This window comes from Perca fluviatilis, chromosome 1 (genome assembly GCF_010015445.1).
Source record: "Perca fluviatilis chromosome 1, GENO_Pfluv_1.0, whole genome shotgun sequence".
Lineage (NCBI taxonomy): Eukaryota > Metazoa > Chordata > Actinopteri > Perciformes > Percidae > Perca > Perca fluviatilis.
Genome location: NC_053112.1, coordinates 48675641 through 48693235, shown reverse-complemented (window position 1 = coordinate 48693235; position 17595 = coordinate 48675641). Strand labels below are relative to the sequence as shown.

The following is a 17595-nucleotide window of genomic DNA, read 5'->3' as shown; positions in this document are numbered from 1 at the left end:
CCTTTGTCCCATTTCCTTATTATGGTTGGGTCTAACTTTAAGTTTTAGGGGGAATAGTTCGTAGATAGAAACGTTTTTGGGACCGAATATGGACAAAATACACACGACGATACACTGGTAAGACCAAATGATGTTTAGCCATCATGTATCCAGCTAATTTAAATAGCTCACGTTACTGTATTGTGTGAACAGTTAACTTCATTTAATATTTTATGTGGCATTTTCCCTTGCGGGGTGCAAATGTTCCACCAAAACATGTTCCTTCCCGAGACTATTATTTAGAGCCACCTTATTTGCATCCGGAGCTTTTTTTTTTTAACAGTCAGTCGGAGACGCAAGTCTCCGGACCAATTGTGATTGATTTAAAGAAATGCAAACGACCCCTGACCTTTTTTTTCTCTTATCGAGGAGTGTATCTGTGGAGGGGCCAGACCTTACTCCACAGCGCTGTGGAGATAGGTCTGGCAATGCGAGACTAGGAGCAAACCAACAGGTCCTACCCTCTCCTTGCAGCAGAGATGGGTCCAGCAGCTCCATCATGTACTGGATGTCTGTGTCCAGCTGAGGCATGTCACACTGAGCCACCACATAAGTCAGCATGGGCAGGAAGTCATCGGCACCGTACATCCTCCCTGGTAGGAAGCAGACAGAGAGCAGTGGGTGTGATGGTAACACAGGTCACAATCATAAACTAAGACTGAAGAATGTGTTTCAACGTCTTATATTCCAAAAGAAAAACCTAGACTTACTACTAACGGGATTTTGAAAAGTGTGTGTGTGTCCAGTGAAATTTACACCCTAGCTTATATATAAACTATATAAGCTGTAGGCTTCCTGTCATATGCAGGGTAAACAAAAGACTTCTCCATACCTGAGTTATCCTGCATGATGGTGTAGATGAGTTTACACACACGCAGCAGCAATGACACCTTTTTCTCAGGGGAGTACATCTTCCTCATGTTTAGGAACTTGTGGCGGATCTTCTCTATAGCCATGGGGTCAGGAGGCACAGCTCCGTCCACCCCTAACTCCTGGGGCCTCTTGGTCTTAGCCAGGGCCAGGTTCTCTCTCAGCTGCTGCAGAGCTCCGCTGCTCACCTGCAGACAACAACACACAGAGTTAATGCTAAGGTTAATTTACCCAGTCGACCAGATCATAGTCTACTGTGTATCGACCACGTTCCACTCCCGGGATTGCTCTCGTTCTACCGGATGTCCCTCTTTTTGGCCGGATGTCCGTTTCCTTCCGCTTTCTTTGTGTTGTAATTCTAAACTGCGGTGGATGTATGAGGACTATGGTTAACTGCTCCTCAGATCTCTGCAGGGTAAATCCAGACAGCTAGCTAGACTATCTGTCCAATCGGAGTTTTCTGTTGTACGACTAAAACAACTTTTAAACGTACACGTTCCACCAAAACAAGTTCCTTCCCGAGACTATTTTGCAGAGACACCGTTGCTCCGTCCGGCGTTTAGCGCCGCCCAAGACGAATGTGATTGGTTTAAAGAAATGCCAATAAACCAGAGCACGTTTTTCTCCCATCACGGAATGCTGTGTGGACTAGCCAGACTTTCCTCCACAGCACTGTGGGGGAAGGTCTGGCAATGCGAGACTAACGGTAAGGTTAATTTACCCAGTCGACCAGATCATAACAGACCATGGTCTTTATCTTTAATGTGTCTTGTCTCCTCTTCTAGGGATGTGATTTTTTGTTTTTAAATTCAAATATTTAGGGCTGCAACTGACGATTATTTTCATTGTCGATTCATATGTGGATTATTTTCTCGATTAATGGATTAGTGGTTTGGTCTATAAAATGTCAGAAAATGGTAAAAAATGGTGATCAGTGTTTCCAACGCCCAAGAGGACGTCCTCAAATGTCTTGTTTTGTCCACAACTCAAAGATATTCAGTTTACTGTCCCAGAGGAGAGAAGAAACTAGAACAGATTCACATTTAAGAAGCTGGAATCAGAGAAAGTTACGACTGAAACCGATAAAAAAAGATATTTGGCCATTAATTTAAAAGTTGACAATTAACCGATTAATATTTGCAACTCTAATATTGTTCAAAAATAAGAATATGTGTAAGGAGTCTGTTCACCCTTAAGAAATTAAGATTGGGAGATGGTGTAAATCAACTTTTTTCCAAAGCGCACAATGCCTATGTTTAGATTAAAAATGATCCTTAATCTAGCTAAGAACATTCCCTTTTCTTATGATAGTGTGAAATACTTTGGCAGAGAACAATGGTGGAATATAACTAAGTACATTTACTCAAGTACTGTACTTAAAGTGATGATTCGGAGTAATTTCACCCTAGGGTCCTTTGCACCATGACCTCGAGCCAAACACCCCCCCAGAAGCTTTTTTCACCTGGGTCGAACATTAGGAGAGTTAGCGAAGAGTAGCGTTAGCCGCTGAATAGCTTAGCGCAGAGGCTAATGGATCTGAAGTGTCTCTTAACATTACCCCACTAATAATGCCCGAAATGATACCAAAGGTCTACACTAGTATATACTGTATAGGTTATGCACTCATAAAACGATGGATTGTAAAGTTTGTAAGTACACCAGAAGGTTATGTAAATAACACTTGCCTGCTGGCTTCTGCTCTCTGCTGTTGTTGTTGTTGCTGCTGTAAGACGAGTGCTTAGGGACATCTACAAATTACAACACCGAAGAGATGCAACAAAAATATTTTTAATTTAACTTATTTTTTTAAAGTAAGTGCTGTAGTATAACTAGCAGGAGACAAGTAATAATTGAGGTAAGTTTGGAGACATTACCTTATTTAATCATTAAATTAATAAATATTTTTGTTGCATCTCTTTGTAGATTTAAATTTTAGATCTTACTGCTGGTAGTAACAGCAGCAGCAGCAAAGCAGAAGCAGCAGAGCAAAGCAAAAAAAAAAAAAGTATAAAACAAAAACAGTGGGGTAATGTTAAGAGACACTTCGGATCCATTAGCCTCTGCGCTAAGCTATTCAGCTGATAACGCTACGCTAACGCTCCCAATGTTCGACCCAGGTGAAAAAAGCTTCTGGGGGGGTGTTTGGCTCGAGATCATGGTGCAAAGGACCCTAGGGTGAAATTACTCCGAACCGTCACTTTAAGTACAAATTTGAGTTACTTGGACTTTTCTTGAGTCTTTTCTTGTCATGCCACTTTCTACTTCTACTCCACTACATTTCAGAGAGAAATATTGTACTTTTTACTCCACTACATTCATCTGACAGCTTTAGTTACTTTACAAATTAAGCATTGAGTACTTTTACATTTAATACTTTAAGTACATTTTCCTGACAATACTTGCATACTTTTACTTAAGTAACATTTTCAATGCAGGACTTTAACTTGTAACAGAGTATTTTTACAGTGTGGTATTAGTACTTTTACTTAAAGCAACACCAGCAAGCACTTTTCCCCTTCGGTCCCCCTACAGGTTGGAAGCAGAATTGTCCATCACCGCTGTCGTATGTCCCATTCGAACTACAGATCTGCTACCCGATCGAGTAAGCCCTGACTGCAGTATGCAGATCGAGGAGTGGCTCAACGTGGGTGGAGCTAAATGTTTGACTCCGCCCACTTGCCCAATAGCTGCTTTCACCCCAGAGACCGGAGCTCATTTTGCGCTAGTCACGTTTGCTTTCCTCATTATTGTTTTCCTTCACCCAACCGTCCATTGCTGTCTCACGTCCCCCAGAGACCGGGGCTCGTTTCCTGCGATTCGCGTCCACCAGAGACCGGGATCCCGTGAGTTGCGTCCCCCAGAGGCCGGGGCTCGTTTCCTGCGATTCGCGTCCCCAGAGGCCGGGGCTCGTTTCCTGCGATTCGCGTCCCCCAGAGGCCGGGGCTCGTTTCCTGCGATTCGCGTCCCCCAAAGGCCGGGGCTTGTATCCCGCGATTCGCGTCCTCCAGAGACCGGGGGTCGTTTCCCGCAATTTGCGTCCTCCAGAGACCGGGGGTCGTTTCCCGTAATTCGCGTCCTCCAGAGACCGGGGCTCACGTGAGTCGTGTCCCCCAGAAACCGGGGCTCCCGCGAGTCGTGTCCCCCAGAGGCCGGGGCTCATTTCCCGCGAGTCACGTTTACTTTCCCCGTTCTTATTTTCCTAATACCAACTGGTTCTTCTTTTCCTAAACCCAACCCCATTGTTCCTTTCCATTTTTATAATTAAAATATCATTATTATTATATATATATATATATATATATATATATATATATATATAATAATTGCTGTCCATAGGTGCTGCATTGACATTTGAGCTTGTGCTGCCTAATTTCTGCCACTAGATGGCGCCCGCGCGGAGTCAAACATTTAGCTCCGCCCACATTTAGCCCAACCCCGAGTCAAACGTGGGGCGGAGTCAAAAGTTTAGCTCCGCCCACATTAACCCAACCCCGATCTGCGTACTGCAGTCAGGTGCAATTGGCCCGATCTGGCAAACTTGCATAGTGCGGTTATAGCCGATAGAGGGCCACAAAGCGAATGCAGAAGTGCCGTTCACCCTGTTAAGAGTTGATGAACGACTAAAACGATTTTGGAAACATTATTTTACGGTACAAAAGAATCTTTGGTGTTGCTTTAAGTAAAGAATCTGAATACTTTTTCTACCGCTGGCAGAGACACAGTCGACCATCTTTAACATCCAACTAGTAACCTTGCTGGATAACAAGATTCAACGTATCTCTTACCTGGAAGTCATGTAAAGCCACCTCGATCACACTCTTCAGAGGCTTCAGGACACACTTGTGCATGGCCTTCTCTAGCACCTGGTCTGTAGGAGAGGAAACGGGCATCAATGCCTACCTTGTAAGACCAATGACAGGACACATCACACAAAACTGAAACTCTTCTTTCAGCTACTGTAAGTGTTAATAGCACAATCGCTGCAAATAAAGGGAGTCAAAGCACTCTGTTTGGTCATCTCTAGAGCAGTGGCTTTCAAAGTGGTGTGGGAACCCCCATGGGTCCTTATGGGATTTTCAGGGGGTCCCCAGCAAAAATGGGTATAATAGATTTCACTATTAATCCATCCTTCAGTAACACAATGACAGAATGAATGACTATTTTGGTCAGATCAGATCAGATGGGGGTCCGGGGTCAAAAACTGTCAGTTTAAGGGTCCTTGACATGAAAAAGATAGAAATTTTATCACATAATAAATGACATTCAATAGTTTTACAAATTCAGCTGACAGCCCATCCCAGACCAGATTAAACTCAGGAGAACTTAAATCCCATCAGCCAATCATGTACCCTACTGGATTTTGCTGGGATCAAGGTGTATTAAGTACACTTTAATGCACTTAATAATCCTAAACATGTCCTTTTTATGCCACTGTAAATGCAGTTACAGAGCATTAGGGCTACAACTAACGATTATTTTCATTGTGGATTAATCTGTCGATTGTTTTCTCGATTAATAGATTAGTTGTTTGGTCTATGAAATGTTTGAAAATGGTGAAAAAACGTTGATCAGTTCCCAAAGCCCAAGATGACGTCCTCAAATGTCTTGTTTTGTCCACAACTCAAAGATATTCAGTTTACTGTCACAGAGGAGAGAAGACACTAGAACAGATTCACTTTTAAGAAGCTGGAATCAGAGTTTTAAAAAAAGATTACTCAGACCGATTCATCAATTATCAAAACAGTTGCTGATTAATATAATAGTTGACAATCCATCAATCTTTGCAGCTTTACAGAGCATAACAGTAAAGTGATCATGTGCCTGTTAAAACATAAGGCAGGCTTTCTTTTATATTTTTCTTACTGTCAAAACCAAACCAACGTCAATTGTCAATGAAAACACCAACAACAAACAATGTGTCAGTCCATCTATTAATATTTTTGGACTTCCCCACCCTGTCTGTCTCTAAATTCTTGAAAAGGATTTGCATACAGTATATAGTTTCATTTGATTAAACTAGGTCCAAGTAATTATTGAGAAAACAGAACACAGACACAAACACAGACACCAGACACCAAACCTGCATAGGACCAATAGTAGCAGTCACAGAGTTTCCTGTGTGCATTTATCCTGCATAGGTTTCCTGAATGGTACAGTATTTCATTAACAACAACATGCAACAAATCAAATCGCAATCGTTTCTGACTCCTGGCTTTCAACAACTTTAAGCAACAAAAGTAATAAATAATTAACCTCAACGTCTGACATTCAAAGAGGTCTTACCAGATTACATATTTGCTATTTAGATAACGGGCCACCTGAATGTTTAGCACGTGATCTTTGAAGTCAAAGTTAAGGCGTGACAGATTTGTTAGTCTCAGCCTTAAGTTTAAAGGGATACTTCACCGATTTAGCATTCAGCTTTGTATCAGTAGAAACCCGATAGTATTTCTGAATGACCGTGCCTCCCTCCCTCATGTTCCCCTGAGACGAGAGATTTCTGCATTTGGGGCCTGGAAAAAATCTTCCGATGACGTAAAATGATTTTTGCGTCATTGGAAGATTTTTGGGCCAGAGGCAAAGGACTACAGCCAGTAGTAGGATCTACTTCCGTATGTTTTTCAACACGCCCACAGGGGTTGGACTGCCGAGTCTGGCCGAGGTATTCCGAATGAAAACGACTGTCAGCCATCTTGAATCTTCGCTAAACAGGCTTTCGGTTTTCAGCAGAAAACATTTACAACAATTATCTGCATTCAAACTACCGGACGTGTGTACCACCGGGATACATCGGTACAGATCGGAGAATATGGAGGAAACGTTATTACAGACGCAATACTCGGCACACTACGTGAGCTTCGCCTGCACGGAGACCAGCGGTGTCGCTCAATGCCGCTAGCCGGCTAGGGGACATCCTCATCGGCTAGGTGGAAAGCTAACGCTAGCTGTCCACCTGTCCCAGCCATCCTGCTTGCAAGTGTCTGCTCATTAAACAACAAGCTGGACTACATCCTCCTTCAACGAAAATCCCAACGTGAGTTCAGTGACTGCTGTGTTTTTGTTGTTGTGGAAACATGCCTGAACAACAGTGTACCGGCACCGGGACTATCCAGCTACCAGGCTGCTCTCGCCGGCCCGTGGAGGTGGACTGTGTTAAACGGACTGGTGTAGAAATAAAATCCAACTAGCTACTGCTAACTGCTGGTGGAGCTTGTGACTGTTAAATGCCGACCATTTGACATTCCACGCTAATTCACGCCTGTGTTTATACTCTGTGTTTAGCTACACCAATGCTAGTATGCGTTAGCTGAACTTTACGGATCCTGCTTGCAAGTGTCCGCTCATTTAGACCACAAACTGGACTACATCCAACTTCAACGACACTCCCAACGTGAGTTCAGAGACTGCCGTGTTTTTGTTGTTGTGGAAACATGCCTGAATAGTGTACCGGACTGTCCAGCTACCAGGCCTGCTAGCCCCGAGCTAGAGATGCTCTGCGCCAGGTAAAAGAGGTGGGCTGTGTTAACACCGAGTGGGTGCAGAAATGTGGTGATTTGTATCCATTTAACTGCTAACTGCTGGTGGAGTTTGTGACTGTTAAATGCCGACCATTCTACATTACACACTAATTCACGGGGCTGTTTATGCTCCGGTGTTTACAGCCCACCAAGCGCTAATGCTAGTATGCGTTAGCTGAACTTTACGGAGCCTATAAAGTGTGTGTACTAAATGTAGCCTGTTTCGTATGTCGTTTTTATATAATGTCGTTTTTATATATGTTAAATGTGTAACACCACTTGAGTCACGATGAAACGTTGTTTCGTGTATATGGTTGAAATGACAATAAAACACGCTTGAGTTGAGTTGAATGCCTCTGTCGGTCTGTCAAGCAGTAGGCGTGGCTTGGGAGTGGACTCAAAGCAACAAAGCAGGTGCATTCTGGGATTTGGTGTTTTTCATCCATATAAGACCAAAACACATTTTCTGGCTTTTCTCGGCCTAGAAGGCACCAATTTAAATTTTTTTTTCACATTTCTACTACATAAGTGACCCAATTTAAAGATATATTCAGCTTTCCAGCGGTGAAATATTCCTTTAACCTCGACAAATCCAACTTGGAACCCTATCCATAAGTCCACCATTCATTCAGCTAACGTGCTGTAAAAGGTTGCACTTGGACCTCTACAATGGCTCCATCTGTACCTCGAACCTACGTACATAGGCTTCAAATAATTCCCTGCCTACCTCAAATATGTACAGCATGTTGCATTCACACAATTGTGTCTTATTGTTCACTGGCAGCACTGGCACATCTATTCATGAACAGGCATCCCCAGCCCCCAGGCGGTGCTTATGCAATGAGCTACACAGAAGAACCCAATGCATGTTTAGCAGCGTTCAACAAGCGAGCAAGCACATACAAGAATCCTGATCTTGTGGAAATATGTCTGACTTTATGGTGAGTCAGAGGAGCACAGGGGGAATGTGTTGCACTTTCACTCCAGCGCTGTGTCTAAGAGAGCAGTGTTGTGGGTTGTCTGGGGTTTGGCAGTTCCATATCGCACACTGCTAAGACCAATAAATCTGAAATCAAGAAAAAGGGAAGGCCTGAGGTGTTCCCCGAACGAATCCGACAGATCCTTACACAAGGAGTACACAAGGAGAGCTACAGAGGCTGTTAAGGGCACACAGTTGGACACAATGGAGTGTGTCCAATTTAAATCTATTGACCATTCCCCGCACCCGGCTTAAGACCCATGTGGATTAATCTTTTGAGTATGCAGCACCCACACAGTGGAATGCTCTGGCCCCACCCTTACAGCCTGCTCTTAAAGCAGACTTTTGATTGATCTGTCAGCACTTTATTTTTTATGTGTGTACTGTGTTTTAATATGACTCATCTTGCATGTTTTATGTAAAGTGCTTTGTAATTTTTAAGTGTAAAAAGCACTTTATAAATACATTTTACTTACTTTCTTACAGTACTTAATTTCTTACTTACACATAGGCACATAGACAGACAGACACACACACACACACACACACACACACACACACACACACACACACACACACACACACATTTTCTGACTGCAAACTTCCTGATTCCCTCCAGAAAGGCTCATTTCCTTTGTATATTGAGCAATGTTTGTTATTGGGCTTTATCTAGACTACAGCCTGGTCAAACGCTTCCCTCAAAAGCAATACTCTGTAGGAGAGTCTGTGATAAACAGCATATACACACAGACAACAACATACAGTACACACCAGCAAGCACATACACTAAAAACAAAAGAGAAAAACCTTAAAGTAACGTACACGAAAGCAATCTTTAAATATGTGCTGTTTTGTGATTTACATCCCAGAAACGACAGCCTTTTCCTCTTCCTCTCTGTGTTTGTTCTTATCCAGTGGCGGCAATAAGTTAGGGTGTGTTTTGCCAGTTGTAAACCCTCCCTCTACAAACATCCAGTTGTTAATCATTCTACCTCTTGACCTCACGTACAAACTGTTAATTGTCATAGTTTCTACAAATACATAAAGTTTGGACACCTAGTTTCCATTTTACTGCAAAAGTTCAACATTTCTTTCCAAAGATGTCAGACCTTCAGCCATAACGTCACCACACAGATTCTGTGAGATTGTAGCATGACGTCAGCCACACTGTCTCATGGTAGTTCTCAGTTTTGTTTTGTTTAGTTTTCCAGGGAAGAAGGAATAGCTGAAATGTGGACACCCCTCTCACCGTCTAAAAATCTGACATAGCTCAGACTTCCAGCTCAGCTAAATCTATTAAACACTATGTTTACTTCCACGAGCGCTGTATAAAAACCACGTTTACATTTCTTCACAGTTCCCCTCTCCAAAGGGAACATTTGTGAGCGTGAGACGCTTTATGTGCATATCTGTGGTCTGTTAGCACAACCAGAATGGATCACTTCTCTGTCTCTGAACAAGGCTATGCTGTTGTTGTTTACAATGAACAAGGGACGGGAGACGAGTGCAAAGACATACTCACATATTCATGCCAACACTCAAGTCCACAATAATCTGACTGGAATAAAACGTCCCTTTGATAGATAGAGCTGCTAATGTCTGCAAACTTTATTTTTACAACCATTATGACCTTAATGGAGCATATAAACAACTGTGATACTATCCAATGAATATAAATAGGGCTCATTAGAATTGCTTGTTACTGCCAATAAGTTACCTGACTTTCAGAATTAATAACAAAACAATACTTTTTTTAGATACGCTTTTTTTCATGTAAGCCAAAGTTCTAAAATGTTGAATGTTGTCCAAACACAAACAGCCATACAGGCATTAGAAGTCAAGAAAATAGCCAGATAGACTACGCAATTACGTATCTGACCAAACATTCGCTGCCAGCTCTCAGTATTCAGTGGTACGGACACATTTAGGTAGGCACCGAACTGTGGTTAAATACCAAGCAGGCCTAATAAAAAATACAATTAAATTACATTTCTGCCTTTTAAAATAAGATTCAACTGCACTGTGAGCTCATGCCAACCAACAGAAGCCAAGAATAACTCACAGCACAGCACACTGGCATTTCTGTAACTCAACACTAGTAATGAGGAAGGCTAATATGGAAAACTTCAACTGGTACGTCTGATTCCAGACACAATGACAAGCCTGGGCCCTCGCTGAACATTGTCAATGAATGAAGTCATTTTGAAATCCATTTCTTGAGCCACACTAAAGAGGCTTTACGTCTCATATTATGCTGGAAGAATACCATTTAGAGATGTGAATGCTGTCAGACACTGGATATGACTAAAACATCCCACACACGTGCCCACACATGCAAGCAGAGGTTTCACAAGGCACGCGATCCCACCGTGCAAACAACAAATCTTAAAAAGTGCATTCAACTTCGTGGTTTTAAAGATTCGCAAGCTTCTTGCCCCACTTACCGATTTGGTCCTCAGGTATGAGTGACTCTAAAGGCGGGTCCAGTTCGGAGCTCTGGCGCAGGTACGCCTTCATCTGTGTCATAAACTGCCTGAGAGTCTGCAGAAAATCCATCCCTGACGTGTGACAGCCTCGGTTCTCCTGAACAAAGCTGATGTAGTCCTGCACCAGGGAGCCAAAATATGAGCTTTTGTCCCTGGACAGCTCAGCGATCCTTTTCACCGCCCGTCTCTCCGGCGTCATGAAGGAGCTGAGCATGCCGCTCATCTTGCGGAAGCGTCCCTTCAGGGCCCTGGGGAGGATGAAAGAGCCGCCGCCGAGGCTCACGCCGACCCTTCGCCGTCGCGCTTTTAAGGACGGGCGAAGGCGCATTTCTAGGTCCGTCTCCAAACCTACGCCGTAGTCTTCGTCCTCATCTTCTTCCCCGTCCTCATCGTCTTCGCTGCTGTCCTCCACTGTGTTCTGATGATTAAGGTGTCGGGACGGGCTCGGGGCCGGGCCCAGGGAGAATCCAGGAGACTGGGAATATTCCAATGAGTCAGAGGACGAGGTAGACATGCTCATGTCACTGAGCCGCTGGCGTCCCCTCTCCTTGGGGGTGGACGGACTCCCAGCGTTATTCTCCAGTAGTGCTTCAGCGGGGACAGCAGGCGGGGGCTGGCATGGTGGAAGCTTGGCCCGGGACAGAGCCTTGGCGATGGTCTCGTCGTCCAGGGCAATGTGGCAACGGTGAGCTTCAAGATCAGGCTTCTTAGGCCTTGGAGGTGGCGGGTTCGAAGGCACAGGGATTGGGGAGCTGGTAGTTTTGGACGGGCTGCTATGCTTGGCACCCATTGGTGGTCGAGCGGGTGCTGGGCGCCTGCTGGGGGACTGCTGTTGTTGCCTTGCAGACACAGCAGCGGCCTCTGGCATGCTCTTGGGTCTGGTGGTAGCGGCTGGAGGTCCAGGCGGAGGTGGGGCAGGGCGCCGGCGCGGCATTGAGCGGGGGGGAGGAGGGCGAGGGGGAGGGGGCCGTGATTTGCTGTTCAGTTTGATCTTGTCCGCGTGCTGCTCGCTACCTTGGCTGCTGTTTAACGGCGTCACAGACGATTTCCCGGCATTCTCTAGGTTGTTACGAGACGGCGGGTGGCCCTCACAGCGGCAGTGGTGGTGATGAGTCTGGAGGAACAGGGGGTTGACGAAGCACAGACGACCCCCGGAATGTCTTCTCTCCTGATGGAAGGAAGCCGGAGGAGAGCGGGACCGCAGAGTCGGAGGTGCGCTGTCGCAGTGAGCCCCGGGGTGTCTCTGCTCTGAGCCCTCGGCCTTCCTGTTCCTGTTAGTTCGCTGGGGGCTGAGGGTACGGCTCAGAGGGCGACAGGGACGGGGGGAAGTGCGACGCTGGCTACAAAGGGAAGAGTCCCAGAAGCCTGTAATACAGAGACAGAAACATTCAGAGGCAAACATTAACTAACTTATTGCATCAGAAAAGCATAAAAAAACAAAACAAGGCACTCTTGTTGAAGAAAAAGTTAAAAAGCTTTTATTGCGGAAGTAGTCACCCTTAAGAAGGCCTGTGTGCCACAACACACACATTTTGCTACGCATAAGCTGCCTCAATAAAGGCTTCTAAACTTTTTCTGCAACAAGAGTGCCTTGGTTTTCACACTATTCTTACTGTATGGTGTTGGATCACCCCTGCACCAAAGAGCACCTTGTTAGACTTTTTACAACAACCACCACATTAACTAACTTATTAACTAAGCTAGACACATACTTCTCCTTGGACAATTCAAGGTTCAGAGAAAGGGCATGTCCTTGAGTCTTCTAGTCTGGCTCAACGAATGTACATTGCTGGGATAAAGCCTGACATCCGGCGCGATGTTCCTCCCCTCTCACTATCTCTGCTATCAGAGCTTAGCGGCGCCTAGGGCAGTTGTGATTGGTTTAAAGAAATACAAACAAGCCAGAGCGTCTCCTCCCCCCCCCATCCCAAAATAGATAGGTGGTGTAGCCAGACCACACTGCAGCGCTAGATAGGTCTGGTAATGCGAGACTACGAGACTTTAAATGAAAAATAACAGTTAAAGAATAGATGAAAAAGAACAAAGACAGCATTCTCAATTACAATCTCACCAACAATTCAGACGTTTCCTCAAAGTTTTCCTCGTTGCATGTCTTTCTGCTTAGTTGTGTCTTTTTTCTTGCTGGGGACAGAAGCGCAGTGAGTCCAGCTCCGTGTCTCTAGGCTCTGGTTCACTGGGTGCCGGCGCACACCCAGAGACACAGAGAAGGCGTCGCCCATGCTAATCACAGAGTGGGAGGGCACTAAACACAACACACGGCACACATTTCCAGTTCCTCCACTCCTTCTTCCTGCTCTGTTGTCCACTCTCTTACTTCTACATTGTGCTGTCCTGTAGCTTCCCAAACTGAGTAGTTTTAGGACAATTTTCAGTTGTTAAATAAAGCTATTTAGTGAGGCAAATCTTATTTATGATTTTATGACTTTTTATTGAAAGTGCAAGTGTCCCATAACATATGCTCCCCACTTTGATGTCCCCGTGTGCTGTTCTACTAAATCATTCCATTGTTTTCAGCCATTTGGCAAGACAGCCCTCATGCTAACACACTCAGCTGTATTACCTACTTAAAATGAAAGATTCTACTATACTAAATAACATGAATTTGTAGTTGCAACACAATGATTTAATCAAACTGTAACAAGCAACAAATCATGCCACTTCAAAATATCTATGCAGTGATTGCAGCAGAAGCCCAGTGATGACTGATGGAAAGGTTCCTCTTGCAGTCCTGGAGCAGTAAAGGAGCCGGGTCCAGCAGTTTTAAATGTCTTATAATACCTCGGCATCTGGAGACTGAAATGTGTCTGTGGCATTCTTACTGGTCCATGTGAGCCACCTGACACTGTCTGTCTGTCTGCAGAGCGAGACTGCAGCAGGCAGGCCCATCCATATAGCACATTTAATACTGACTGACCTCAACATACTGTAGGGTACTCTAATTCTACAAAGAGGAGTACTGGTCCCTTTGATGTTAACATTTGTCTTTGATATTTGATTGAAAAAGATCATCCAATAAATTCTCAGATCAAAGCTGGTATTCAAATAATGGCTGAGTCTCAAATAATACATATTGTTTGTGACCAGCACGAACAAATAAAGGCCGGCCACTTATAGGCCAGGTGAAAACATTGGTCCTCAATGCTCTTTGTTGACTACAGCTCGGCATTCAACACCATCGCGTACCAAGCCAGCTGATCAGCAAACTTCATACACTAGGAATAACCGCTTCCACATGTAACTGGCTTCTGGATTTTCTCACCAGCCGCCCACAGTATGTCAGGATGAATAAGCACACATCTTCCATCCTCGCCCTGCGCACCCGTGTGCCGCAGGGTTGCGCGCTGAGCCACCTCCTCTATGCACTTTTCACCCATGACTGTCAACCCACCCACGAATCGAACATCAGCGTGAAATTTGCAGACGACCGACTATCATCAGGCTAATATCAAACAACAATGAAACTGCATACAGAGAGGAGGTGCATAACCTGACAACATGGTGCGACATCAACAACCTGGTCTAAAACACTACAAACACCTAAGAGATCATCGTGGACTTTAGGACCACAAAAAGTCCACTCACAGTCCTGTAACCATCAGGGGGGCTGATGTCCAAAGAGTCTCCAGCTTTAAGTTTCAGGGAGTTACCATCACAGAGGGCCTCTCCTGGGCTGACAATGCCTCGGCAGCAGTAGGTAAAGCAAAACAACGCTTCTACTTCCTGGAGCCGGCTGAAGAGAGCTAACCTCCACCAGAAGCTGCTGGTAAACTTATATAGGTGTAGGATAGAGAGCACCATGACAAACTGCATGACAGCCTGGTACAGTAGCTGTACCAAAGCCGCCAAAAAGCGTTGCAGCGGTCTGTGAAAACAGCAGAGGAAATTGTGGGCACTGATTTGCCATCACTTGAACACCTCAACTAGACCCGCTGTGTGAAAAGGGCTAAGAACATTGTCAAGGACACTACTCACCCTGGACATGGGTTGTTTGAGCTTCTCCCATCAGGCAGGCTACAGATTACCCAGAATACGCACTAACAGTCTGAAAAATAGCTACAGTAATTCCCAACTGCCATAACACAACTGAACTCTGGAAATGGCATGTAACAATAATAGGGGGCAATGTGCAATACAAATGTCGAGGCTTATTTATTTCTACTGTGCAATATAACCACGTGGCAATAAGGTATCCTGATGCTATAACACAACTTGTGCACTTATGAATAGCTCCTACTTATATGTTAGCTTTTATTCATATATAAATATCATATACATTTATATATTTCAGTACTATCTAACATTTTCAGCTCATTCTATATTATTATCTCGTTGTTATTTTATAGTATATGTGATTCTAGATAAACTTACATTTATTTTATTATTATTATTAGACTTATTTATATTTATTGAATTGTTCCAGAACTATCGAACATGTATTTCATCACTTTTAGTGCACCCTTGGGTTGTCACAAAGTAATCTTGTAATCTCTTTAGCTGTACTGTAATAGCTCAAATGGTAAATTCAGCATAATGTACATTTCCAGACACTAATCCATCTGTACAACAGAGACATGCTATACTCAACATTCTGCTGCTCTGACTGTCTTTTATTTAACACAAATACTGTTTTTATTCACCAATTCCAATCGCTTGTATTTTATTTTGTTTTATTTTTAAGGAAGGAAAAAGTTACTGTCAATTAAACTTACCATATCCTGCAAAACCTTTCAAACTAAAAGCCTACCAGGAACAGGAACTGCACTTTGAGATGCTGGAGGGCTTTTATGTGAAATATCTGTGCAGGAAGTCTTTAGTTTCATTCATCGTAGCTTAACAGCGATAAAAACAACAACATTCTCAAACTTCTATTAGAGAAGTAAAGTTCAGTATCACAGGACTGTATTGTACTGATGTAGAAGGTACCTTAAACTAACTTTATCAAGACATGTTAACATTGATTAAAAGCAAACAGCAAATTAAAATGAAAGTAGATCAGAAAACAGGAAGGCTCCTGATTAAAACATAATCAGGCATTCATAACAGGGGAAAACAAAAATAGGGCATGTCTCTGTAAGCCTTTTTAAAATAAAGACCTGGCGTTGAGGTCAGAATTTGAGAACATATAGTATTATAAATGTCCACTGACAAACTTCATGGTAATTCTATTAAATAACTCGAGCAAAGAGTCTACAGCCATGTCGCAGCTCTGTGAGGCTGCACTTAGAGCTAAATGCTAACATTAGAACGCTAACATGCTCGCAATGACAATGTAACATTTAGGACGTTAACAAGGTATAATGTTTACCATGTTCATCGTAGTTTACTGTCTGAGCATGCTACCATTTGCTAATTAGCAGTAAACCCAGAGTACAGCTGAGGCTAGTGGGATTGCCATTAGTTTTGCATTTAGTCACAATGTACAGTTTGTGACATGTTCAACTTGATTGTTGCGCTAGAAAAGTTAAAGACAGGGTTGCTAACTGTTTCCAATATACACTTTTAATATATTGTCTGAAATGGTCTTTGCAGCCCGACAGCAAGAAATAATTTGTGGGCTCTGAAAAAGCCATCTGTAGCTGCTGTAATCCTGTAAAAACGCCCACCAATCACTGCCTCGCGGTCCGCTTGGAAAGAACCAATGAAATTGCTCCTTGCGCCTGGGTGTACTCTACCCCTCCCCGTGTACGAGCCTGAGCTCAATGTGCGTCGTGGTAACATTGCTAACAGTAGTGTGACAGCTCCTAGGCCTCGATACCTATTGAGTCCCTTTGGTTGCTGGGATCTGGGGATTGGCTAATAAGGACTGATGATGGACACCTGGGTCAACTGATTGCCTCGCATGTCCACAAATAGGAGCGCCAGGGCAGTCACTCTTGCTCTCTCCCTCCCTAAGGCTGCTTGGTTTGTTTGGCTTTTGGGTTTAGTTACTTCTAGCCTTGATACAACTACACACATCCATACATTACTGATTAACTGATTGCACGTTTATCATTGCTTATTACAATAAATTGGATTTGGTTGAGCAAACATGTGTGGTCTCCACCTTTTGTCATGTTTGTTTTAAACATTGTGTATGATACTATTAGGTGTTTGCCTACCGGTAAATGAGACATGAAGTGAAACAGCGGTCCTTTCTCCGCTCTGCTCTGAAGCAGCGGTGCTCGTGCACGTCTGTGTGTGGGTCGGAGCGCCGAGGGCAGGGGGAGGGGTTAGACGGAGCCCCGAGGAGATGCTACTTTTAAAACTTGCTAGCTTTTCAACATTACCAACCCTGCCTTTAAGGAATCAGTAAAGTTAAAATTCCTGAGTTCAAAATCCCGAGGGCTACATGAATATCTCTGCTAGATTTAATGAAAATCCATCCAATACTCCTGAGATAGTGCATGTCAGTCTGGATCAAAGAGTCACGCTGCTAGTTTGGCTACATGTTTCACATGTGCGTGCCCAGATTCCGCAACGAGAATCTGCTTTTTGTCTTTAAATAGAAGCTTTCTAGTGGAGAAAGGGAGTTTCCCTAATGACTGTTTAAGTTAGCTAAGAGAGGCTAACAAGCCGGCTATCTCTCCTAAAAGCATCAAAGCCATCACACTGCAGGCACACACCCACTTCCATTCACCGGGATTCCAGCATGCAAATATAACAGCCTTGTGTGTTTTTATACAGTACATCTTAATGTGGTGTG

The 17595-nt window shown here is 43.9% G+C and overlaps 1 protein-coding gene across 3 annotated transcripts in view; it reads right to left on the bottom strand.

The window, feature by feature from the left end:
• LOC120556912 (ras and Rab interactor 2-like) overlaps positions 1-17595 on the bottom strand; it is a 92841-nt gene that overhangs the window by 10884 nt on the left and 64362 nt on the right. For all 3 annotated transcript variants that reach the window (XM_039796786.1, XM_039796795.1, XM_039796778.1), the window contains exons 8-11: positions 10851-12257; positions 4695-4777; positions 872-1097; positions 501-632 (exon numbers count right to left, since the gene is read on the bottom strand). In XM_039796786.1, the coding sequence (XP_039652720.1) occupies positions 501-632; positions 872-1097; positions 4695-4777; positions 10851-12257 (1848 nt within the window). The remainder of the gene's footprint in view (positions 1-500; positions 633-871; positions 1098-4694; positions 4778-10850; positions 12258-17595) is intronic.